Source organism: Eublepharis macularius, chromosome 17 (genome assembly GCF_028583425.1).
Source record: "Eublepharis macularius isolate TG4126 chromosome 17, MPM_Emac_v1.0, whole genome shotgun sequence".
NCBI classification, from domain to species: Eukaryota; Metazoa; Chordata; class Lepidosauria; order Squamata; family Eublepharidae; genus Eublepharis; species Eublepharis macularius.
This window is the reverse complement of record NC_072806.1, coordinates 3,064,918-3,090,138: the sequence shown is the minus strand read 5'-3', so window position 1 is coordinate 3,090,138 and position 25,221 is coordinate 3,064,918. Positions and strand designations below refer to the sequence as shown.

Genomic DNA, 25,221 nt, shown 5'->3' with positions numbered 1-25,221 from the left:
TTACGGCACAATCTCTTGGAGAGTTACTCCAGTCTAAGCCCATTAATTTCAACCAAATGAAGGAACTCTGCATAGGGTCACCCAATTAGAGGTAGACTGCCTCTGAATATGGGGGGTTCCATATTTCTATATAAGGTAGGGTTACCAGATCCCCTTATCCAGTGGGAGGGGGGACATGGCACTTACCTTTTTGATGTCCGTGTGTGCACGTGAAGCATATGCATTCCCGTAGCAGTGCAATGACATCACTTCCCGGAAGTGACACCATCACACAGGGCCTGGGAGTGCACGTGCTTCACATGCACTCCTGCACTTCACAGCAGGCTGATTTGTTGTCATGCCACCTGGGAGCAGGCCTGGGAGGCCGATTCCCTCGACTTTCCCCCTTGCTGGTCAGGTGAGTGGGGGGGCGGGGCGGAGGCTGGGGGCAGTGGATCCCCCAACTCCACTGGGGGACCTGGCAGCCCTAATATAGGGCCATAAGAAGTATACAGTTAGAGGTAGACTGTCTCTGAACATGGCGATTCCACTTATTTCTTTTATCTGCATAGGACTACATTATTAAAGGTAGACTGCCTTTGAATATGCAGGTTCCATTTTTCTACATGGAACTATTAGGCACATACTGTTAAAGGTATACTGCCTCTGAATGTGGAGGTTTCAAATATATAACACATATTTACATCTTTTGATAGACCCATGCTCCGTGAATTTGATAACTCCTTTTCAAAAAGCCCACCGGATGGCTTGCTGTCACCACATTTGATGCCAATGAATTCTATAAACTGCTCTTGTCTTGCTGAGAAATCCGAATCTCCAAGCAAGATCCCCTGAATCTGATATTTGCAGCATTCTCCAAGAATTCGCCAAGTCCATAAACAAACCCCACGGCTTCTGTTTCAGGGCCTTTTGGAAAACTTGAGCAGGAGTTCTGGCAAGGCTGAACGGTGAGACTCAAACTGTAAAGAGCAGCTCCAGGAAGGAACGCCAGCTGGCTTTGGCCTGGGCATGGCTTGCTGATGGAGAGGCAGGCAGCACTGCCCCTTTGAAAGTTAGGAGGAAACTGACAGTTTAATTAGGAGCCAGAATCTTTTAATTGCAGTGCTGGAAGAGAGCAGGGAGTCCAAGCTTCGAATGAAGGAGGACTCGTCCTTTGCCAAACATCCCTTAATTAGGTCAATGTTGGCTGGATTCAAGTGAGGGAAGAATGCAGGGTCAGACCCTTCTTGTAGCAGAATTGATTTTTTTAAAATTAGAATTGGTTGGAGTCCAGTAAAGTATGAATATCATAGCACAATCATATGCATGCTTATCTAGAAGTAAGTCCAACTTTTTCAGTGGGATTTATTCCCAGAAAAATACGCAGCCTCAGCTAATTAGTTGGCACATCAACTGAACACCTTTTCGTCAATTAAAAAAAGCACCCACGGTAGGGGCTATGTATATTTTTAAAGCATTCTTTTTAATGCCAATAGCCAAAAGTGCCAATGGCAGGTGCTGTTTTTAGAAGAGGTCTTCCCCCATTCACCTTCATCCGGCAGAGAATGCCTCTTCTCAAAAGGATTCTTGGTGTAACAGTCATGGTTTTTAAAACACAGTATATTTTTCCTTTGAAATTGTTTTTATTCAATTGATCAATTCAGACTCATACAGTTGAATAATGCATTTAATCAGATGATGGCCTTAACAGTGCAATCCTAAACAGAGTTACTCCCGTCTAAACCCAATGGGTTTAGGAGCCAGCAGTGTATAGAGGTCCCCTGTTTTTTCCCAGCATCTACTTAGTATTCAGACTGAGGTATATTGCTTCTAATCATGGAGGTTCCATTTTTAGCTATCCCAGCTAATAATGTGATTGGTCTTCCATCTTCAATTGGTCTGATTCTTTTTACAACTCATTTAAGTTATAAAAAAACACTATGAAGATAGTTTTAATAATAGTAATAACAACATTTGACTTAACGCCCAATCAGAGCGGTTTACAAAGTGTGTTATTATTATCCCCACAACAGTGGGTGAGGCTGAGAGAGCTCTGAGAGAGCTGTGACTGACCCAAGATCACCCAGCTGGCTTCAAGTGGATGAGTGAGGAACCAAACCTGGCTCTCCAAATTACAGTCCTGCCACTCTTAACCATTACACCAAACTGGGTGGTCATGTTGGTCTGCACTTGAACAGCAGTATTTGAGCAGCAGTGACACCTTAGAGATGAGAGTTGCCAGCTGTAGGTTGGGAAATTCCTGGAGATTTGGGGGATGGAGCCAGGAGATGGAGGGCTTGGGGAGGGGAGAGACCTCAGCGGGGTATAATGCCATAAAGTCCAACCTCCAAAGAAGCCATTTTCTCCAGGGTAACTGATCTCTGTGGCCGGGAGGTCAGTTGTAATTCCAGAAGATCTCCAGCCCCCACCCAGAGGCTGGCAACCATATTATAGACCAACAAGATGTGTGTGCTTTGAGCTCCCTTCTTCAGATAAAAAAGCCGCTATGTGGCAGCAAATCCTCTCTGGTCTTCTTGCTTTCAATCCCCTGGAAATTCAATGTATCTTCCTCCATACACGGAGAGTCCTTTTTGTTTCCAAGTCCGTCAGCAGCTCTTCACCTTATCTCCCTTCCAGCACAACACCATTTTCTTTTGCATGGAAACGGCTGGAGGAGACGGGGACTAAAAGGTGGAGGTTAATATGCAATTAAAGGATGGGCTTATCTCTCGTGGCTGTGCAGAAATCTTTTGTTGCTTCCTATTGCCTCTGGAAGAAGTGCTATAAATCTAGCAGGGATGCGTATGTACACCACTGCAGCTGAGCAGGCACAGCGTTTGATCTGGCATTTATTTACACCCTATTGTTCTCTCCAACGGGGACTCAAAATAGTTCACATCATTCTCTTCCCCTCTATTTTATCCTCACAACAACCTTGTGACGTAGGTTAGGCAGAGAGTGTGTCGCACTACAAGCTTTCATGGCAGAGTCCAGGTTGGAACCAGGATCCCCCAGAGCCCAGTCAGAGACTCTAAACACTACACCACACTGCCTCTTGGTAGATCAAGGGCAGGCAGAAGGAGAGCGCTTCACAGCCCAAGCAAGGACTTTAACCCAAGCCTCCCCAGTCGAAGCCTGAGATTCTAACCACTACACCACACTGGTTCTGATTCAGTGACCCAGGCAGTCCGGCTATCTCTGTTTTTTCCTGGGACTGTCCTTGTTTTCTGGTGGAACTTTCCATTGCCATCCCATTTTGGGCTTTTGAGGATACCTTATTAAAATGTTATTTACTAGAATCATTTCTTTACTTCATTTATTCCCCGCTTTTCTCCCCAACGGAGCTTCCACCGTTCTCTCCTCTATTTTATGCACACAACAGCCCTGTAAGGTAAAGTAAGTTGAGACTGCACGACTCGACCAAAGTCCCCTAGCAAGCTTCCATGACAGAGTGAGTATTCGACCCAGGGACTCCAGATCCTAGTCCAACTCACTTCAGGGTTAGGTACCCTGAATCTCCAGAAGTTAAATATCACACTGGGGTGCACATACACCTAGCCTTTAATGCGCATACATATAAACATGTGCGCATGAACATGAAACTGCTATGTAGCTCTCCGTTTGACATGATCTTTGAGCTCAAGAACAAACACCCTCTTTGGTTTTCAACCCAGCATGGGGCAGGCTGTGGCAGAGGCCATAAATACAACATGCAGTGGGTTGTCTTCAGCAATGAGTAATTAGCTTGTGTAATTACAGGGTGTGACTTGGGTTGTGATTTTCAGACTTCATACAAGGCTGCTTAGAAACACTGTCCTCTGTTTTCATCTGTGAAACGTCTCTTGTTCCGCTTGATCTACATTGCAGGGTGGTTGTGAGACTGTGAGATCTGCAGAACGAAAGGAAGCAAACTAAGAGATGTTAGCTTTGGACATGAGGTTTTCAAATGAGCGAAAATCCATCAACTGACTTAGCCATCTGCTTTTCCCACCCTGGCTCAGGGGCAACACGTTACTGCGGGCAGAGGCAGTTCTCACTGGTGGATGTGGCTTGTGGGCCTCTGTGGTGGGTCTGGTTTGACTTCCATTTGCTCCCTTCTCCTCCCCACGGTGCTTCTTTCTGGAGCTGGTATGTCTCTCCCCCTTCTTTGATGACTAAGGAATCTAACCGGGAGAGAGGTTAATTAAACAGTTAGGTGGGGCATCTCCCGTTGCTCAGAGAACAGGCAGCTCTGCCCAAGGGAGGGTTTGCAAACAGTTAAGGGAAAACGGCACAGGAGGTGCTAGGCCAGAACACCTCAGAGGTGCAGAACAATATTCTGTTTATTTCCAGGCTTCTTCCAACATCAGAATTAAGTGTCTCCTGCTTAAGCCTGTTTGTGTGATGAAGTAAGGACCCATTTGTACCTTCAGAGAATTAAGGAGAAGAGTCCATAATCTTCCAGACTACACCACAAGTGGTTTGGCTGCATCCTTCCATGAAAAACCGCCAGCAGGCAAAACAGTACCCTGTCACGGTAGAGTCTTAGAATGGAATGTGCTAGGCTTTCTACAAGCAGGGAGGTCTTCTCTTGCAGTAGAGCAGTAAGGTTGCTATACTCCAGGTGCAGCCTGGAGATCTCCCAGGATTACAACTGATCTCCAGATGATAAAGAAAGATCAGTTCCCCTGAAAAAAACAACTGCTTTGAACTCTGTGGCATACCCTGCTAAGCTCATTCCCCTCCCCAAACCTTGCCCTCCCCAGGCTCCACCTCCCCAAATTTCCAGGTATTGCCCAACCCAGAATTGGCAACCCTACAAAAGCAGTCAAACACCCCCAAGTGCCTTCTACTGAGAGCCAAGCCACAAGTGACGCCTGACACAGGTTGGACACTTGTCAGCTTCCCTCAAGTTTTGATGGGAAATGTAGGCGTCCTGGTTTTACAGCTTGGCTCTCCATTACAGCTGCAAGACCAGGATGCCTACATTTCCCATCAAAACTTGAGGGAAGCTGACAAGCGTCCAACCTGTGTCAGGCATCACTTGTAGCTTGGCTCTGAGTCAGAGATCTGGCCTATCAAAATCAGTCCTGTCTACTCTGAATGGCAGAGGGAAGTTTTTCACATCACCCACTATGTTAACTGGAGATGTCAGGAACCGAACTTGAGATCTTCTGGACACAAAGCAAGTGCTTTGCCACTGAGCCACAGCCCCTTTGTGAAGATGGGGTAGACCAGGGAGAGCTATGCCACCCAATACTGCTGACTGGATTATCTAGTCTGTGGAGAGTGTCAGCTCTGGATCTATGGAATAAGAACATTAGAATTCCCATTGCCCGATCCGACTGAAGATCCGCAGAGCCTAGCATTGTGTTTCTGACAGGGGACAGCCAGATGCCGTAAGAACACCTGCCATTTTGCATTCTCAGCTGATACTGAGGATAACGGATCACAGAACCATTTCGGTTTCACAGCATCTCCTTTAAACTAGAGAACCAAGTCCTTCTTGGTTTTCAAGCCAGAGGAAAACAGACAATTGCGGAGTCAATAAGGTATTACAACCAGTAGAGGAAATTCTTGCATCGAGGAGGGCCCAAGAAAAGGGAGAGTTTTGAAGAACATCGCTCTTCCTCTGTGCAGTCTTGGAAGCAATGCTTCATATTCAGTCCAGTATTTCTTATAGATTCTCAATGAGATGTAGGTTCTGGTCTCCCAAAGGGTTTGAGGTTTGCGTATGGCTGTGCTGGACCAACCCTCCACTTCACGAGCATGGTCGGTTTCTGGCACACGCATTCCTGGCAGGGTTAGCTGAGTTGGTCAGGATGACAGAACTGAAATCATCTCCCTGTTTAGTCTCTCTCTCTCCCCCACTGCAAATTTATACACACCGGCCAACGGCCCACTTCAACTCCTCTCTTCCGCTGGCAGCTTTCACTGAGGTCTCTTCTAAAGGAGCTCAAGTGAAATCATATAATGCTGGGGGAAGCAGGCGAGGAATATTTTTATCCTTTAAAAATATCTTTTTAAAATGCTATCGACTCCTTAAGAGTCCAGTAGCACCTTTAAGACTAACCAATTTTATTATAGCATAAGCTTTCGAGAATCAAGTTCTCTTCGTCAGATGCCTGATCAAAACTGGGCAGATACAGAAGAGGAGGGGGAAAGAGAGAGAAAAAAGGGGAGGGGGCATAAATCACAAGAAGGCAGAATGCAATTAGCATGGAGGCTATCAAAACATTCCTTTGCTTGGAAATGTAAACATTTCCTTTTGGTGTGCAGTCAGTTTGTAGCAGTGAAGGTATCCAATTCCTATGTAGTATAAGCCTTCGATGACCACAGCTCTCCCTGCCAGCTGCATCTGACAAAGAGAACTGTGGTCCCCGAAAGCCCACACCAGGCGTCACTGGGCTCCCCCAGATCACGCCTCTGTAAAGAGAATCTGTTACCTGTGGTAATGTGATAACCATTCATAGTCTCTATTCAGTCCCCGCTTGACAGAGTCAAATTTGCATATGAATTCCAATTCAGCAGCCTCCCGTTGGATTTTGTTTTTGAAAGGTTTCTGTTGAACCACAGCGACCTTTAAGTCTTTGGTGGAATGTCCTGGTAGATTGAAGTGTTCTCCCACTGGTTTCTGGACGTTTCCATTTCTAATGTCAGATTTGTGTCCATTTATTCTTTTGCGTAGAGGTTGGCTGGTTTGTCCAATGTACAGAGCAGAGGGACATTGTTGGCACATGAGGGCATATATCAGGTTGGAGGATGAGCAGCTGTAAGAGCCAGAGACAGTGTAGTTGATGCCATTGGGTCCTGTAATTGTATTCCCTGGGTAGATATAGGGGCAGAGCTGGCATCTGGGTCTGTTGCAGGGCTTGGTACCTGTGCTGGTGACTCTGCTGGCCGATTCATGATTGTAAGTGAGAAGTCGTTTAAGATTGGGGGGCTGTCTGTAGGCAAGGAAAGGTCTTCCACCCAGGGCTTCTGAGAGAGAGGTATCATTTTCCAGGATGGGTTGTAGCTCACTGATGATACGTTGGATCGGTTTGAGCTGGGAGCTATAGGTGACAACCAGTGGTGTTCTGTTGTTAGTTCCTTTAGGTTTGTCCTGGAGCAGACTGTTTCTGGGTACTAGTCTGGCCCTGTTAATTTGTTTCTTCACTTCATTTGGTGGGTACTGTAGTCCCAAAAATGCTTGTTGTAAATCTCTTAAGTGTGAGTCTCGGTCGAGAGCATTGGAGCAGATACGGTTGTAACGTAAGGCTTGGCTGTAGACAATAGACCGAGTGGTATGTTTAGGGTGGAAGCTGGAGGCATGTAGATATGAGTATCGGTCTGTTGGTTTCCGGTATAAGGTGGTATTTATTCGTCCATTATGTAGTTGTACAGTGGTGTCCAGGAAGTGTACCTGTTGTGTAGAGTGGTCCAGGCTTAAGTTGATAGTAGGGTGAAAGTTATTGAAGTCCTGATGAAATCTCTCAAGGGCTTCCTTCCCATGGGTCCAAATGATGAAGATGTCATCCAGGAATCTTAAGTATAGTAGTGGTTCCAGTGGATGGGAGCTGAGGAAGCGTTGCTCTAAGTCCGCCATGAATATGTTAGCATATTGTGGTGCCATGCGTGTGCCCATGGCTGTGCCATTAACCTGTAGATATAAGTTGTCACCAAATTCGAAGTAATTGTGAGTGAGCACGAAGTGACAAAGTTCAGTGGCGAGGTTTGCTGTGGTTTTGTCCGGGATAATATTCCGTATGGCTTGCAATCCATCTGCATGTGGGATATTGGTGTACAAGGCCTCCACATCCATGGTTGCTAGGATGGTGTCATCTGGTAGGTTGTCAATGGATTGTATTTTCCTGAGGAAGTCAGTGGTGTCCCGTAAATAGCTGGGTGTGCTGGTGGCATAGGGCCTGAGGATAGAGTCCATGTATCCCGAGACTCCTACTGTGATGGTGCATTTTCCTGCAACAATTGGGCGTCCTGGGTTACCCGCTTTGTGGATTTTGGGTAGTAGGTAGAATCTTCCTGGTCGTGGTTCCTGGGGTGTGTCTGTATGGATGCATTCTTGTATGTCCATGGGGAGTGTTTTTAATATTTTATTGAGTTCCCTTTTGTATTGTTCAGTGGGGTCAGAAGGTAGTATTTTATAGAATGTTGTGTTGGAGAGTTGTCTTTCTGCTTCCACTTCGTGCTCACTCACAATTACTTCGAATTTGGTGACAACTTATATCTACAGGTTAATGGCACAGCCATGGGCACACGCATGGCACCACAATATGCTAACATATTCATGGCGGACTTAGAGCAACGCTTCCTCAGCTCCCATCCACTGGAACCACTACTATACTTAAGATTCCTGGATGACATCTTCATCATTTGGACCCATGGGAAGGAAGCCCTTGAGAGATTTCATCAGGACTTCAATAACTTTCACCCTACTATCAACTTAAGCCTGGACCACTCTACACAACAGGTACACTTCCTGGACACCACTGTACAACTACATAATGGACGAATAAATACCACCTTATACCGGAAACCAACAGACCGATACTCATATCTACATGCCTCCAGCTTCCACCCTAAACATACCACTCGGTCTATTGTCTACAGCCAAGCCTTACGTTACAACCGTATCTGCTCCAATGCTCTCGACCGAGACTCACACTTAAGAGATTTACAACAAGCATTTTTGGGACTACAGTACCCACCAAATGAAGTGAAGAAACAAATTAACAGGGCCAGACTAGTACCCAGAAACAGTCTGCTCCAGGACAAACCTAAAGGAACTAACAACAGAACACCACTGGTTGTCACCTATAGCTCCCAGCTCAAACCGATCCAACGTATCATCAGTGAGCTACAACCCATCCTGGAAAATGATACCTCTCTCTCAGAAGCCCTGGGTGGAAGACCTTTCCTTGCCTACAGACAGCCCCCCAATCTTAAACGACTTCTCACTTACAATCATGAATCGGCCAGCAGAGTCACCAGCACAGGTACCAAGCCCTGCAACAGACCCAGATGCCAGCTCTGCCCCTATATCTACCCAGGGAATACAATTACAGGACCCAATGGCATCAACTACACTGTCTCTGGCTCTTACAGCTGCTCATCCTCCAACCTGATATATGCCCTCATGTGCCAACAATGTCCCTCTGCTCTGTACATTGGACAAACCAGCCAACCTCTACGCAAAAGAATAAATGGACACAAATCTGACATTAGAAATGGAAACGTCCAGAAACCAGTGGGAGAACACTTCAATCTACCAGGACATTCCACCAAAGACTTAAAGGTCGCTGTGGTTCAACAGAAACCTTTCAAAAACAAAATCCAACGGGAGGCTGCTGAATTGGAATTCATATGCAAATTTGACTCTGTCAAGCGGGGACTGAATAGAGACTATGAATGGTTATCACATTACCACAGGTAACAGATTCTCTTTACAGAGGCGTGATCTGGGGGAGCCCAGTGACGCCTGGTGTGGGCTTTCGGGGACCACAGTTCTCTTTGTCAGATGCAGCTGGCAGGGAGAGCTGTGGTCATCGAAGGCTTATACTACATAGGAATTGGATACCTTCACTGCTACAAACTGACTGCACACCAAAAGGAAATGTTTACATTTCCAAGCAAAGGAATGTTTTGATAGCCTCCATGCTAATTGCATTCTGCCTTCTTGTGATTTATGCCCCCTCCCCTTTTTTCTCTCTCTTTCCCCCTCCTCTTCTGTATCTGCCCAGTTTTGATCAGGCATCTGACGAAGAGAACTAGATTCTCGAAAGCTTATGCTATAATAAAATTGGTTAGTCTTAAAGGTGCTACTGGACTCTTTTTGATTTTGCTACTACAGACTAACACGGCTAACTCCTCTGGATCTATGACTCCTTAAGAGGCAGCTTGGGCAGAAAACAAACCTGGATTATACCAATAAATTTTGTTCAGCCCCTCAATTCAGAGCTCAGATCAAAGCCATGCATGCTCCCAATGTTCAATTTTTACCTGGAACAGTCCCTATGTTGTGGTATCCATTCCTGATAAATAAATGTCCCTTTTGAGGGAGGCCCATGTTGCCATTTGGAGATGCCTTGTGAACATGTTTAGCATGATGTGCTCATTCTTCAAGGTTTATTTTCCCTACCTAGATACTGAATTTCTGAGTGGGACCTGATATATCATGTGCCAATGCGTGCACATGAACAATAAGGCGCAGTGCAAGGCACAGCCTGCTTTTACACACAAAGTAGATTCTGAACTGTCGATAACCTGTGATAAGATAATTAGGAATTTCTAGTGTGGTGCCAAAAACAAGCACACACCCCTGACTTTTAAATCCATAAAAGATCTGCAACCACAGGGTCAATTATTGCAGCATACACAAAAGAGGCTTCAGGGATGCATAACTGTAGACTTGGGAAGGGAGGGCTTGGACAGCGAGAATTAGGTAAGGCTAAAATGAGAATGAGGACTTGTACTAGAGTTGCCAACCTTCAGGTGGTGGCTGGAGATCTCCCAGAGTTACAACTGATCTCCAGGCTACAGAGATCTGTTCCCCTGGAGGAAACGGGTATTTTGGAGCAGTTGGGGGGGGGGACTTTATGATGCTGAGGTTGTTTCTCTCCCTAACCCCCCCCAGGCTCCCCCCCCCCCAAATCTCCAGGAATTTCCTAACCTGGCAACCCTAACTTGTACCCATATTTTAACCTGTAAAATGTTGGAGGGTAAGTTGGGAATCTGTTTCTCACATCTTAAAGTTCAGTTGTCACGAACGTGGCCTGTTTCCCTCCAGGTGAAGTTTTGCATGAAGGAATGCTTCTCTAGTTGTTTTTTTAAAGCTTCCCTGCATATAGAAAACTAGTTTCTCGCAATTTTCTGAGAACTAGAGGGCTAGAATTTTCACCCTAGTTCCCGCACGGAATGCTCCCCTGTGAAATGTATGCATTTTGTAATATTACTTTGTGTCTATAAATCAGCATTATGCAGAATATTAGACTTATGAACGATCTGTATTATTGGCACATACAAACCATATAGTGTGCAGACTCGATATAAACATATATTTGTGGAAAGGTTGTGACTCAGTCGTAAAACATCCAACTGGCATGCAGAAGGTCCCAGGTTCAATCTCTGTCATCTTCAGTTAAAAGGGTCAGGAAGGTGATATAAAAGACCTCGGTACCTCCCTGGAGAGCTGCTGCCAGTCTTAGACAATAGTAGCCAATGATCTGATTCAATATAAGGCAGCTTCATGTGTTCAAACCTAGAAAACCAATCCCCCAAAGTGGAGAAACCAAGCAGGTGGCCAAAACAGAAATTAATACAAGCAGAAAAGAAAGAGGGGCTGTTGCTTATCTCCACCCGAGAGTCATATCTGTGCTGCTCTGAACTGCTCAAAGGAAGATAGAGGGATGTGCATAATACATTTTTAAAAAATGGAAGCCAGTATTCTTTTCATGTAACAAAAGCTCCCTTGCCTGATCGCCTTGGGGGTGATTTAGATTCACCATAGGTGATCATTCCTCTTACAAATTGGGATTAAAGATTAGGGCTGCCAGAGCTCATTATACTATATTTACTTCTACATACTGTCTGTTGCTATATGATCTTACTGGATAGTTTTTATGTTGTTTAATATGTCGCTCTTAGAATTGCTTATGCTCTGTTTAGCATTTCTTCCACTCTGTATTAAATACCTGCTACTTTTAAACCTTTGCAAATTTGCATTTATATACCCAATTACATAATTTCTTGAAATGGTCCATGAAATTGTCTGTACTGACTCGCACTCTGTAATCTGCCTCGAGTCTCAGTGAGAAAGGCAGATTATAAAAAAGCATAAATAAAATAATTATCTGGACTGAAGCTTCAAGTCTCTGCAATAATCTCAAGGGACAGGATCCATCTTCTCCTGGCCAACACAGTAAAGGATATCCCTGCCCCTATGGAGGAGGGGGTCCTCCTGACATGGATAGCCCAGGTGAGCCTGATCTCATCAGATCTCAGACACTAAGCGGGGCCGGCTTTGGTTAGTACTTGGATGGGAGACCTCCGACAAAGACCCGGGTTGCAGAGGCAAGCAATGGCAAACCACCCATGATAATCTCTTGCCATGAAAACCCCACCAGGGGCTGCCGTAAGTTAGCTATGACTTGAGGGCACTCTCCACCACCACGGAGGAGAGGACCTCAGTCTTGTAGCTTCCCTCCTCTGCATCCAAGACAGTGAACTTGAGCTAGTGACGTTTTTAGGGTGAGTCAAAACCCAGGGTGATTTGGGGATATGTGCTGTGAGGACATTTCTAGCCTCGGGCACAGTGTGTGAGAACATACCAGGGAGTCATTGACAGCCCGTGACTTCAAATACATTCCTGAGCTTCTAGGCTCTGTTTTTTCAGGCGGAGGGTGTGGCAGGGGGAGGGGAGGTATCCAGGCTCTAGCAGACTCCTCCGGGCCAGACTTGTGGTTTTCTGGTGGACTGCGGCGTAGGATTAGTGCTAATTGTGTTGTTTTGTGGCTCCCCCTCTGCCCTAAGCGATGAGAAACTGGAAGGTGACAGTATAGAGCTGGGCTCATCATGAAATGTTTGTACTAGGGTTATCAACCCCAGAATTACAACTGATCTCCAGGCAACAGACTTGTAGGGTTGCCACTTGCCAGCTCCTGGTTGGGAAATTCCTGGAGATTTGGGAGGTGGCACCTAGAGAGGGCAAGGTTTGGGGAGGGGAGGGACTTCAGCTGACTATAATGCCATAGAGTCCGCCTTCCAAGGCAGCCATTTTCTCCAGGGGGACTGATCTCTGTGACCTGGAGATCAGTTGTAATTCCGGGAGATCTCCAGCCTCCACCTGGACGCTAGCAACTCTACGAACAGAGATCAATTCCCCTGGAGAAAATGGCTATTTTGGGGGGGGGGGATGGACTTTATGGCATTATACCCTCCCCTCCCCAAACTCTGCCCTCTCCAGCATCCACCCCCAGAATCTCCAGGAATTTCCCAACCCAGAGTCGGCAACCCTACTTTGTACTGGGGTCTCCTCTCAGTTTTGCCAGATCCATTTATATTAGGGGTGCATGAATGAATACTACCTGTTCCATCTCTTTTTATTTTGTTTTCCTATTTTTAGTCAATTGTTTAGGTTCTATTAATCATATTTATTTAGTACTTCTTTTTATTTTACCCTTCCTCAAAGAGATCAGGGCAGCCCATGTGGTCCTCTCCCTCCGTTCCTTTTATCCTTACAACAACCCAGCAAGTTTCCAAGGCAGAGCAGGATTCGAACCCGGGTCTCCCAGATCCTTGCCCAACACTCTAACCCCCAGGAAACACTGGCTCTCATCAGATGCATCTGAGAAAGTGAATTCTGACTCAAAAAATCGCGTGCTGGAATAAATGTTGTTAGTCTTCAGGGTGCCACTCAATTCCTTGTTTCATTTTGGTGCAACAGAGCTACCCCTTTGGAATGTATATATATAACGTACATCCTCTATCAGATACACTTTTATCCTTCCCTTCCTCCAAGAGCAGCATTACATGACTTTATCCATTTCTGTTTGATTCTCACAACAGCCCTGTGAGGTAGGTTAGGCAGTGAGAAAGAGAGAGAGGGAGACTGATTATCCCAAGATCATCCAGTGAACCAAGGTCTAGTGCTGCATTCTCAGCACTATGCTACACATAATATGCCCTGACTGGGACAGCCCAGGTGAGCCCGATCTCATCAGATCTCAGAAGCTCAGCAGGGTCAGCCTTGGTTAGTAATTAGATGGGAGACCTCCAACGAAGACCAGGGTTGCAGAGGCAGGCAATGGTGAACCACCTCTGTGAGTCTCTTGCCTTGAAAACTCCAGCAGGGGTTGCTATAACTCAGCTATGTCTTGAGGGCACTTTCCTCCTCCACCACATATAATATAATGCATAATATTGACAACTCAGGAAAAGCGCATATTTTTATGGGGGAAATTCAGAGCAGGAAACGGTGCAAAAATAAAAATCTGCCAATTTAATCTGCTAAAAAGAGAGGCAATCTCCAAAAAGAGGATTTTTGAGCTGAACCTGCTAAGCTGAGAAATGTGAAACTGTCCCTTTTTAATAGAGACGCTGAGCATAGGAGATTGGCTGGGCAGCCAGAGAGAGGAAGCCAGAGGCTGTGACACAGCCCTGGGACCTCAAAAGCCTGTCCTTGATGCCCCAGCCAGCTGCAAAACATCTGTCCCTTGCTCTGGCTGCTTTCCAACTGCCTGACTCTTTCTCCGTAGTCACGACGAGTCACGGCCCAAGTTGAGATCAGGTGTTTGCAGTTGCTGGTCTCCAATAGCCATCAATGCTCATCAATGAGCAAATGTCTTTGGCCCGTCAGTCCCTGGAGAGGAAACACCTTTCACCATAAAATTAAAGACTAGAGAAAAACGTCCTCCGTCGCAGATAACACAATAGCATTCCCGTTATTACAGTGCTATTGAGAAAGGCAGGAAAGTGTCTTTATGAAGCAGAATATTTCTTCTCCTCCGTCATCCGTTCTGTTCTAGCCTCCCCCCCACCCTTCCTCCAGCTTATTTTAGCTGTTGTATAAATTGTGACTTTAAAAGGATCTTGGCACCAGATGGACTCCGAAGGAAGAAAAAGCCCACGCTGCCTGTGTGGACTCCTCCTCCCCCCGCACACTTTTTAGGCCCTGCAGGAAAAAATTCAGGACAGTCCTAAAATCTTGCTACCGCTGAGTCTTTTTAGTATGGAAGCCCAGCGCAGAATGCATGCCCCAAAAGGACAGGCCTATGATTGCCTCAAACAGGAACTCTTACAACGGAGACAGAATCTGTCTTCCCACTAGGCATGATGCGCAAGGATGGGGCGTGTGGGTATTTCTGTTCTTGCTGTGTGTGGGAAGGTGATAATGTTTCCCAGAATGCCAGCTGATGTGCCAAGGGAGGGGGCAGGGAGGAAGACCAGGCCACAGGCAAATTGTCTCAGAAGGGAGACCATCCTCAGACAGAACAGGTGTTCTAAACCACCTGATTTTGATTTTCTAGACTTAGAATTATGTCAGATTTGGGGAGTTTCTTCCTCTCTTTCTTTGCAGCTTGACTTGGGCGGATCCACCAACCAAAGCAGTCTCTGCAATTTGGGGTGGGCGCCGTTCTGCATTTTAATTCCAGCTTCTGTTCTTTCCTAGGCCCTCATCCCTCCACCCCCGATGTAGAAGGGGACCTCCTCTTCTTGTTGGACAGCTCTGGCAGCGTCTCCTACTACGAATTCTCCAGGGTCAAGGAGTTCATTGCTGACCTCCTCCGGCCCTTCACCTTTGGCCCCCATGACGTCCAGACCAGCATCATCCACATCAGCACCAATCCAACCATGGAGTTCCCGTTTGACCGCTACCTGTCCAGTGGGGCAGTCCAGCACGCCATTCGCGGCACTCAACAGGTGATGGGGGACACCAACACAGGCAAAGCCCTTACCTTCGCCAAGGAGAAGCTCTTCACGGGAGAAGCCGGGGCCCGGGCGGACGTGCCCAAAGTGCTTGTGTGGGTCACTGATGGATTCTCCACAGATGACGTCTCTCGGCCCATGCAGCTTCTGAAGGACTTGGGGGTCACGGTTTTCATCGTCAGCACTGGCCATGGGAACTACTTGGAGCTTTCGGCTGCTGCTAGCCAGCCGCCGGAGAAACACCTTCATTTCGTGGATGTGGATGACCTGTCCATCATTATCAAGGAGCTGAGAGACTCCATCACAGGTAACTAGATGTGGTGTGTAACACACTAAGATCAGACCAAAGTCTTTAGTGGTCTTGGGTAACAGCTCTTTTTTCATATATCCTCCATGAGTCTCTCTAACCCTGCTTCAAAAGCCTTCTAAGCTACTGGCTTTTGCTGTACCTGGGATGTTTCCAGATGGCTTACCTTCACGCGGGACGTCGCGCCTCGTTGCGGGGAAAATGCGAAATATCGCGTTTTCTCACGCGAGTTTTGCGCAATGTCGCGCAAAACTCGTGCAAGGAAACGCGGTATTTCGCATTTTCCCCGCAATGAGGCGCGACGTCCCACGTGAAGGTAAGCCATCTGGAAACGGCCCTGGTGGCAGGGAGTTCCGTAAGTTAATTGAGCATCATACAAAGAAAGTTTAGTCACTCTTGAACTTCCTGTCATTCAGGTACCACCTGGGTTTTCGTAGTATGGGAGAGGAGGGGGAAACTTCCTGTTGGCTACACAGTGTGTAATTTTTGAAACCTCTACCACACACCCTCCTTATGCGTTAAAAAGCCCAAACCTTTTCACCTTTCTTCTTGGGTGAAGTTATCCAGATGCTTTGATCATTTTTGTGGCCTGTTTCTATAATTTTTTCAGCTCATGATATTCTTTTGAGATTGTGTGTGCTTGGATGAGGAAGACTGCGGAAAACCCTTTTGCACTAAAAAGGGAGTCCTGTCTTATAGCTGATGAGCTGTCATGGCTTCCCCCAAAGATCCCTGGAAAATGTAGTTTGATGAAAATGTTCAGCATTCTTTAGCACATTCCACCCAGAAGTACAATAATACCCAGTATTCTCTTGATATAGAGAGAGTTTCAGGTGGGTAGCCGTGTTAGTTTGTAGTAGAACAGCAAGATTAGGATACATTTGCACCTTCAAGACCCACTAGATTTCCAGGGTATAAGCTTTCAAGAGTCAGAGCTTCCTTCATCAGATATGAGGAGTAGAAAAAGGAAGAGGTCCTTATAATCCAGGCAGAGGGTGGGAAAGGTATTACAAATTCAAGTGTCAGGAAGCTAGCTATAATACATGTTGTAATTAGCTTGATAGAGCAGGGGTGTGAAGTGCATAAAATTAGCATCTGTAGTGCAAGAAAAATCCAATGTCCCATTCGCTCCTGGAGCGTCCATTGTTCCAAATAAACTCAAATGTCAGCAATCTCATGCTGTAATTTTCCTTTGAAGCTTCTCTGCTTGCGAACTGCTGCTCTTAGGTCAGCGATGGAATGTCCTGGCAAATTAAAATGTTCTCCCACTAGTTTTTTGAATGTTGTGGGTTTTGATATCAGATGACCATTTTGCTTTTGCGAAGGGACTGACCTGTTTGTCCAATAGAGAAAGATGAAAGGTTGTACCCATTTCAGATCATAGAGTTTGCCTTCAGTGGCTTTGCTCAGCTTCGGAGCAGGTGCCCCCCAACCAAAATCCCTTCTCCCCACTCCCCCAAAGCCTTTGACTTTCTGGCATGTCCCTTACCCACACAATTTACCTCCTCTTCAATCCTTTATTACCCGGGCAGCTGGAACTCCAGGTCTGCTAAGTGTTTGGAAATTCACAAGGGTTACTATGGAACTGGGAAAACTTTCCACCCACTTCCTGGCAGCCTTTCTTCCCTTCTTAGTTGCAGGAATTAATCTTATTTTAAAACTTTCAAAGATTAACCCTGCATTCTAGAACGGTGGAAGCAGGAGAAAAGTTTCTCGCCATTCACCAAAGAAAGTAAGATAGTGAGACAACTTTCTCTCTCTCCCAGGACAGAATTCCAGACCAACAAAGGGATGGAACTGCGGGAATCCACTCATCCCTAGGGATTGATTTATACATTTTTTTTAAAGAGAAAAAAATGGGGTACAACCTTCCCGGAGCTGTTCTACTTTAGAATGTGGTGAAGTCTAAGCAGTCCCGGAATTGAGAGAATGACCAAGGTAGAGGTAATGGAGTTTTATCCTGACAGAAATCTGGGGCATCTTTCTGAACGGGAGGCAGCAAAGAGGCTACGCACACATGCCTAAACACCCATGCTACGGTGAGCGAGTTATGATGTCACCGGTGTCACCTTGGAGGCCCGGGAACATGGACAAAGAGGTCTACCCAGGCTAAGCCTTTTGTGCCTGACTAGAACGGGTTGTGGAAACCATTTCAGATTCCACAATTCACTCCGCCACTGGGGTAGAGTGGTCCAGATCCATTCTGTCCTCTACCCAAGTTTTTTTAGCACAGGCATATGATGAAACATCCTCTGCCCCCGTCCCAATAGTTTATATGATTAAAAAAATCTGTTAGTGTTTACGATGCTCCCCAGTTCTGTTTTGTTTCTAGTCAAGGGCTGCCGTCTGGGGAATTTTGACCCCTAGCTGTGTCGTTTGCCTCTCAAGCTGGGTTGGCCTTGCCAACAACCGACTGGCAGATGAAGAAGGCTGAAAGGGAGGGTGGGCTGATTTAGAAACAATGCCCGTTTGTTTGTTGTACAAAGACAGGCTTTGATCGACTTGCGCGTAATACCATAGTGCAACTCTGGGCGGGTTCCCAGGCTGCCAGCTCCGTAGGGCTTTGGCAACCCCGAGTCTGCGTTAGAAACTTGTGCTTTTGGTGCTCGTTGGAGTGTCGCTGCTGAGAAGAGGGGGACTGTCAGTCTGGGAAGTCAACGGTGTGCCCTGTGGCTCTTCACAATCTATTCTTCTGTGCCTTGCCTGAACTCTGTAGGAGCGGAAGTTGCCAAGCAGCAAAATGAAAAAGAAAACACAATCCCACTTGACGCTTGATAACTGAATGTGCCATTGTTGAAGTGGCTTTGTCGGGGTCTGATAGGGTGCAAAGGGCAACATTTGAATTCATCCAAAGCAGCAAACACATCTGGGACAGCCTGAAAGTGCAAGCAGACTGGAAATAGGTCACAAATGGCAGCCTCGATTTGCCTGGGGGCTGTGTACAGAATGAGAAAGGGGGTTTAATCCTTCAACCCCCACTCAGTTCTGCAATTCGAGTCAAGATTCCCCATGCCCCTCACACTCTGTAGTTAGCTTTAAAGGGGGGAAATGGAAATAGGTCACAAATGGCAGCCTCGATTTGCCTGGGGGCTGTGTACAGAATGAGAAAGGGGGTTTAATCCTTCAACCCCCACTCAGTTCTGCAATTCGAGTCAAGATTCCCCATGCCCCTCACACTCTGTAGTTAGCTTTAAGGGGGAGAAATGGAAATAGGTCACAAATGGCAGCCTCGATTTGCCTGGGGGCTGTGTACAGAATGAGAAAGGGGGGTTAATCCTTCAACCCCCACTCAGTTCTGCAATTCGAGTCAAGATTCCCCATGCCCCTCACACTCTGTAGTTAGCTTTAAAGGGGGGAAATGCTTATAGCAAACTGAAGAGATTGGTTGTGATGGGTGAAACCACATGGATGCTTAAAGGATAAACCTCTTCTCTCTTCCTTGCATGGCCCCAAGGGTAAATTGAGCATGTTGGCCAAAGAAGGCCAAGACTTAACCTTGATGAAAAATTACAGACTAATATTGTTGTTGAACAATGACTATAAGTTATTTACTACAATAAGATTAAAGTCAGTACTCAAAAATTTAATTCGTGAAGACCAAAGTGGGTTTTTGCCAAAAAGACACTTGCAAGATAATGTTAGAATGGTTTTAGATACATGGGAGTATTTGGAGAAACACAATGAGAAAAAAGCAGCTCTTAGCTTTCTGGATGCTGGCCATTTTCCAAGTATAGATAGAAACTGCAAAAACTAGGAAGATACATGAATTTGCCTAAAGCAATGCAGTCTTTTTGGCATAGCTGAATCATTCGGGACATTATAGTTTTTGGGGAGTGGAATGGGGAGAATGGTGAAGGCTTATAAAATTAGGCATGGCATGGACAGAGAGGAGCTCTGCTCCTTTTGCCAAAATACTTGAATGCACAATGTGTAAACACCTTCTGGAACTCACTGCCACAATATCCAGTAATGGCTATTGACTTAGATGGCTTTAAAAGTGGATGAGAGCAATTAATGGAAGGCAGGTCTATTGAAGACTATTAGCCATGACAGCCAAATGGAACCTCCACGGCTAGAGGCAGCATACCTTTGAATCCCCATTACTGAGGAATAGAAAACAAGGGAGAGGCTGTTGGCATCATGCCCTGCTGGTGAGCTTCCCAGTGGCATCTGGTTGGCAGACTTTTGATCAAAGCCAACAGGGCTTTTCTGATAGAGAGGGCTGAGCAAATTTCATCTAGTCTCTGGGTTTCGTGCTTGTAGAGGTAGGATCTGAGATTGCACGTCGTGAACACGTCACTAGCACTAAGTGAGTCATGCCAAGGTTTGACAGCCAAGCTGGCTGGCAGGAATGTGTAGCGTAGTACGTGCCAATGTTGACGGTAGTGCAAGGGAATGGGGTGCGGTGTGCAGGCACGGCTTGTGATTCTGACACCTCCCGCAGGCCCAACCGCCTGGATTCTCCTCTTTCCCTCTGCGTGCAGCTGCAACCTTGTTGGACAAGTGACATCACATTTCCTGCCTGTGACTTCTTGTCTGGACTGAGTCAACAAGTTGGAGAAGAAAGGAGGCTGGGAAGGCGAAGAACAGCCTTCGGGGAGATTTAAACTGCCAGGCTTTCATCCGCTTGGACACTAGAGACTCTGAGCCAAACTAGACGTTACGGCGTCCACGGGTCCAACCCGTGGGCACCGATTCCATTTTAGAGAATTTGGCCATTTAAAAATACTGCAAAGTCTTGCAGTGTGTGTGACCAGGTGATCTTATTTCCCTCCCACAAGTTCCAAAACAGATGGGGGGGGGTGTGCTTCAGCACTTGAAAAGCACATGGGGAAACGAGAAGAGTGCCTGGTCCTGCTGCTCTATGGACCCAATCCTGCCTCATGGCATTTTTAAATGGCCAGCTTCTTCTCTGAAATGGCATTGTTGTCCATGGTCAGATCCCTGGATGCCAAAATATCTGTTTTGGCCCTTTGCCCTGTAATCCCGAAAGGGGGGAGTAGCAGTGGTGGTTATGGACTGCAGGGGCTTGCCAACTGTGGCTTGGGAAATTCCTGGAGATTTGAGAGATGGAGCCTGGAAAAGTACGGTTTGGGGAGAGGAGAGACCCCAGCTGGATATAAGGCCATAGAGTCCACCCTCCAAAGCAGCCATTTTCTCCAGGTCATAGATCCAGGAGTTAGCCATGTTAGTCTGTACTAGCAAAATAGTGCAGTAGGACCTTTAAGACTAACCAACTTTACTGAAGCATAAGCTTTCGAGAACCACAGCTCTCTTTGTCAGATGCATCTGATGAAGAGAGCTGTGGTTCTCGAAAACTTATACTACAATAAAGCTAGTTTGTCTTAAAAGTGCCACTGGACTCTTTACTATTTTCTCCAGGGGAACTTTGTAGTCTAGAGATCAGTTGTAATTCTGGAAGATTTTGGATCCCCACCTGAAAGCTGGCAACTTAAAATGGTACAAGAAGCAAGGGTGAATCCACCACCACCTCTGACTACCCCCTTCCTCACACATACAATATGCTGCCAAGTCCATTCTGGGAACTCCTGCAGCTGCTTTGTGCAATTAAATTACCTCTGGGAACCTCAGCACTCAGTGTAGTTTGACCCTAAGGAAGGAGTTGCAACACAGAGTCACAATAAATAAATAATCTCCCATTCTTTGCCATCTGCTGCCATCTGTTGGCCACTCATGTGCCTTGCAAACCAGCATTCCCAAAATTGGGCTCTTTAAAACAAAAAGAGCCAAGTCAGGAATGTTACACGTTCTTGCCTTGGCTCTTTAAAACAAAAGGGGGGGGCACTTTAACACTTTCAGTTTTAAGGAAAAGTGAGAAGAAGAATTGCCCACATTTAGAGGAGCCCATCTCCCCTGGATTTTGGCATGATTCATTAATCTGAATATGTCCCCTGGAAGGCAGGCATGAACAGACTCGTGCAGAGATGCAACAGGCTGCTCCTTCTAAGGGCAGGTCACTCTTCTGTGTCGCTGCCTTGGAAATTGTTGAATGTTCCGATCAGGCTTGATAGGTGTGATTTAACAGCGGATACAACAGCCTTGCGAGATAGGTCAGGCTGAAAGCAACTTGCTGAGCTTCATGGCTAAACATGGAATGAACCTGGACTTCTCAGCTGCGGGTGCTAACCATTGTGCCACACTGTTTCTGTGATTATAAATGTGGTCAGTGAAAGTTTCACGAAAGGCAAAAATCGGAATAGCAAAAGATAAGGAAGGGAGCATGGATGATCTTCTCCCCCGTGTCTTCCCCTCCAGATGTCATCCAGGCAAAACGTTTGCGTGCCACGGAAATCTCTTCCAGCAGCTTCCGGCTCATGTGGCCCAAACTCCTCACACGTGACACCGGCTACTACATTTTGGAGTACGCCCCGACTGGAGAGCCCAGGCGGAAAGTGACCAAACAGCTGACTGGTGACCACACCACCATCCTGGTGGGCAGTCTTGCACCCCAAACTACTTACGAGGTCGCGCTTATCCCGGAGTCCAATGAGAGGTATATCCCACCTCAAACGACTAGAGTCACCACTTTGGAAGGTAAGTATGTCTGTTTTAGAGGGGCTGAGGCACAAACTGGAAGGACTTGGGCTTGGATTCTCTCCCCATATTCCCTGTTGTAGGAGGCAAAAGGTGGTCACCTGGGGCTGGGAAGGCACTCTGTGCATGCTCAAAGACCACTGCTGGAATGTGAATACATTGCTTTTGCTGATTTCGGTTGCATTTTTTAACTTTATCTTAAATTGTTGAATTGATAGATCAAGAAGGGTAGCCGTGTTAGTCTGTCTGTAGTAGAAAAGAGCAAGCAAGAGTCCAGTAGCACCTATATGACTAACAACATTTGGGGGGAACATTTTAACCTTCCAGTACATTCATTTGCTGACCCAAAAAGTAGCAGTTCTCCTGCAGAGGAATTCCAAAGGGAGATTAGAGAGACTGCTGAATTGCAACTGATAACGAAGCTCAAGACAATGCATCCTCCTGGACTGAATCAAGACCTAGACTTCCTGTCTTATTACCAATGCTGATTTCTCTACAGTCACTGCCCCTCTGCATATCCCACCTAATCCAGTCATGCCTGTTATTGGCTATTGTCATCCGGCATCTGAAATCACTCCACTCTCCAAGATACAAGGACAGATGGATTCATGTTCTAGCTTTATCTGAAGAAGTGACCTGTGTCTCATGAAAGCTCATACCCTACCGCAAATTTTGTTAGTCTTATAGGAGTTACTGGACTCTTGCTCTTTTCTGTTGAATTGATGCCGTTCTTATTAAGTTGCCTTGAAGGGTTTTAAAGGGAGAGATGAAGTTTAAGCTTTTGAATGGCTCGCTTCTCTCACACAGAGATCGTCAGCCCGGTGCGGATTCTCATCTCGGAATCCAAACCCCACAGTGTCCGGGTCAGCTGGTCCCCCACCCCTGAAAGCGTGGCCTCCTATCAAATCTTGTATGGACCTCTGCCTTCAAACTCGGTCAAGTTGGTGGTGGTGGAAGGGAGTCAGAATAACACCATCTTGGAGAACCTCGCAGCCAACACCACTTATTTGGTGACCGTCACCGCTATTTATAAGTCGGGGAAAGAGAGAGCTCTTTCGGCCAAAGCCTGCACTCAGGAAGGTGAGTTAATTCAAAATGGCCGTGCAGGGGCTCTTTGTACATGCTCAGAGAGACATTATTCTGGAGTGCTTTTAAAAGAAGGAGCAGCGAAACATCTGGAAGCGGGTGTGCACTGTCGAGTTGCAGCTGACTTATGGCAACCTTCACAAGGGGCTTCCAAGGCAAGTGAGAAGCAGAGGTGGTTCTCTGCAGAGCCTTCCTCGGTGGTCCCCCACCCAAGTACCGCCCCTGCTTAGCTTCCGAGATCTGACAAGAAATCGAGCTATATTGTGCCAGCTTCTTTCCTGTGGTGCTAAACAGGTGTGATTAAAGAGGAGGTTTTGAGATCCAACAATACACCGGAGGATTTGCTTCTGCTTGCCTTACAGCCGTGGCACAAAATTGAAAGGGACTGCACATGTTGTTGAGGATAACCTAATAGACAGGGACTACAGACGAGGCTATTGGGTACTGTCTGTTGATATAGATATGTTCCTACTGGGTACTTTGAGCCAGTTTGGTGTAGTGGTTAAGAGCGCGGGACTCTAATCTGGAGAGCCGGGTTTGATTCCCCACTCCTCCACTTGAAGCCAGCTGGGTGACCTTGGGTCAGTCACAGCTTCTAGGAGCTCTCTCAGCCCCACCCACCTCACAGGGTGTTTTGTTGTGGGGATAATAATGACATATTTTGAAAACCGCTCTGAGCGGGCATTAAGTTGTCCTGAAGGGCAGTATATGAACTGAATGTTGTTGTTGTTATTTTGATGTTGCTAAAGATGTTACATTAATTACTTGCGCTTTCCATTCAGAAAGGTTTCACCTGTGCGTGCAGCTTTATGCTAGTTTTTCAAATGTATGGCTACCATACTGTTATCCTATTGTATCTGTTTCCATTGAATGTCCTAACTGTTGATCACGTTGTATTTTTTGCTCTGTGGATGTCCTAGCGATTGATTATATTGTATTCACTTGCAGTATGTAATCTGCCTTGGATCTCAGTGAAAAAGGCGGACTGTAAATAAACAACAGCAACAACAATAATACAGGCTGTTTTTGTCACTTGACCAGAAAACTCCAAAGTAAAGCACCTCCGCTTTGAAGACGTGGGCCCCAGCACCCTGAAGGCCTCCTGGGACCCTGCAGGTGGTGACGTTCTTGGCTATCGGGTTCGGTGCCGGCGGCAGGCAGGTCCATCGAACCTCCTCAGCGTCTCACCGCAGATCCACAGTGTGCTGCTGTCCAATCTGACAGCAGGCAGCACCAACAAAGTGTGCGTCAAGCCGGTATATAAGAACATTCCTGGAAAAGGCTTATGCCGGATGGTACGCATGCAGCCGGGTGAGTTGAAGCCATGGGTGTCTGCCTGCTGCCAGACGGCTCGAGCAGAGCCCAATAACTTGGTGGGGCTTGCTTGGTTTCTTGGGCAAAAGGGTTGAGGTAGCCAGGAAAACAGGCCAGCATCTGGGGAATGGAACTGGGATAGGAATAATGATGGAACTCCTTTTAGTGGAACAAGGACTGCTGGGCCAGAAGGGATCGATCCTGGTATGGTGTCCAAGGCAGGACCTCGGTTGCAGTTTGAAGCACAGTATCTAGGGGAGTATGTCCTACTGAGCGTCACTTGGTGTAGTTCGCACACAGATCTGAAACTGGGTTTAGAGCAGGGGCTGTCAATGTGGTGCCCATGTGTGCCCTGGCACCCGCAGCTCCTTTCCTGGTGCCTGTGGAGTGTTTTTAAAAAGGGGACAGAGCCAGTCTGTATCCCACTACTCCAGTGTGAACCTGCCTTGTAACAGTTCTGTACAGAGGAGTTTCTTGTTGCTCAAGGGGGCAAGACCTTGAAATTCTGTCTGGTACTATCTCTCAAAATGGGGAGAAGATGGTTTGAAGCAACAGGAGATACCATTTCAGCCACTTTC

General features: G+C 46.5%; 1 protein-coding gene across 2 annotated transcripts in view; it reads left to right on the top strand.

Annotated features, from left to right (window-relative positions):
* The window catches only part of VWA1 (von Willebrand factor A domain containing 1), a 31,422-nt gene that overhangs the window by 5,046 nt on the left and 1,155 nt on the right, over positions 1 to 25,221 (top strand). Inside the window, exons 1-5 of one of the 2 annotated variants that reach the window (XM_055001896.1) lie at positions 14,751 to 14,806; positions 15,125 to 15,688; positions 21,965 to 22,243; positions 23,051 to 23,323; positions 24,371 to 24,640. In XM_055001896.1, coding sequence (XP_054857871.1) covers positions 14,785 to 14,806; positions 15,125 to 15,688; positions 21,965 to 22,243; positions 23,051 to 23,323; positions 24,371 to 24,640 — 1,408 coding nt within the window. In that variant the 5' untranslated portion in view covers positions 14,751 to 14,784. Of the gene's footprint in view, positions 1 to 14,750; positions 14,807 to 15,124; positions 15,689 to 21,964; positions 22,244 to 23,050; positions 23,324 to 24,370; positions 24,641 to 25,221 lie in introns of those variants that run through there. The other variant, XM_055001895.1, reaches the window with a different exon arrangement.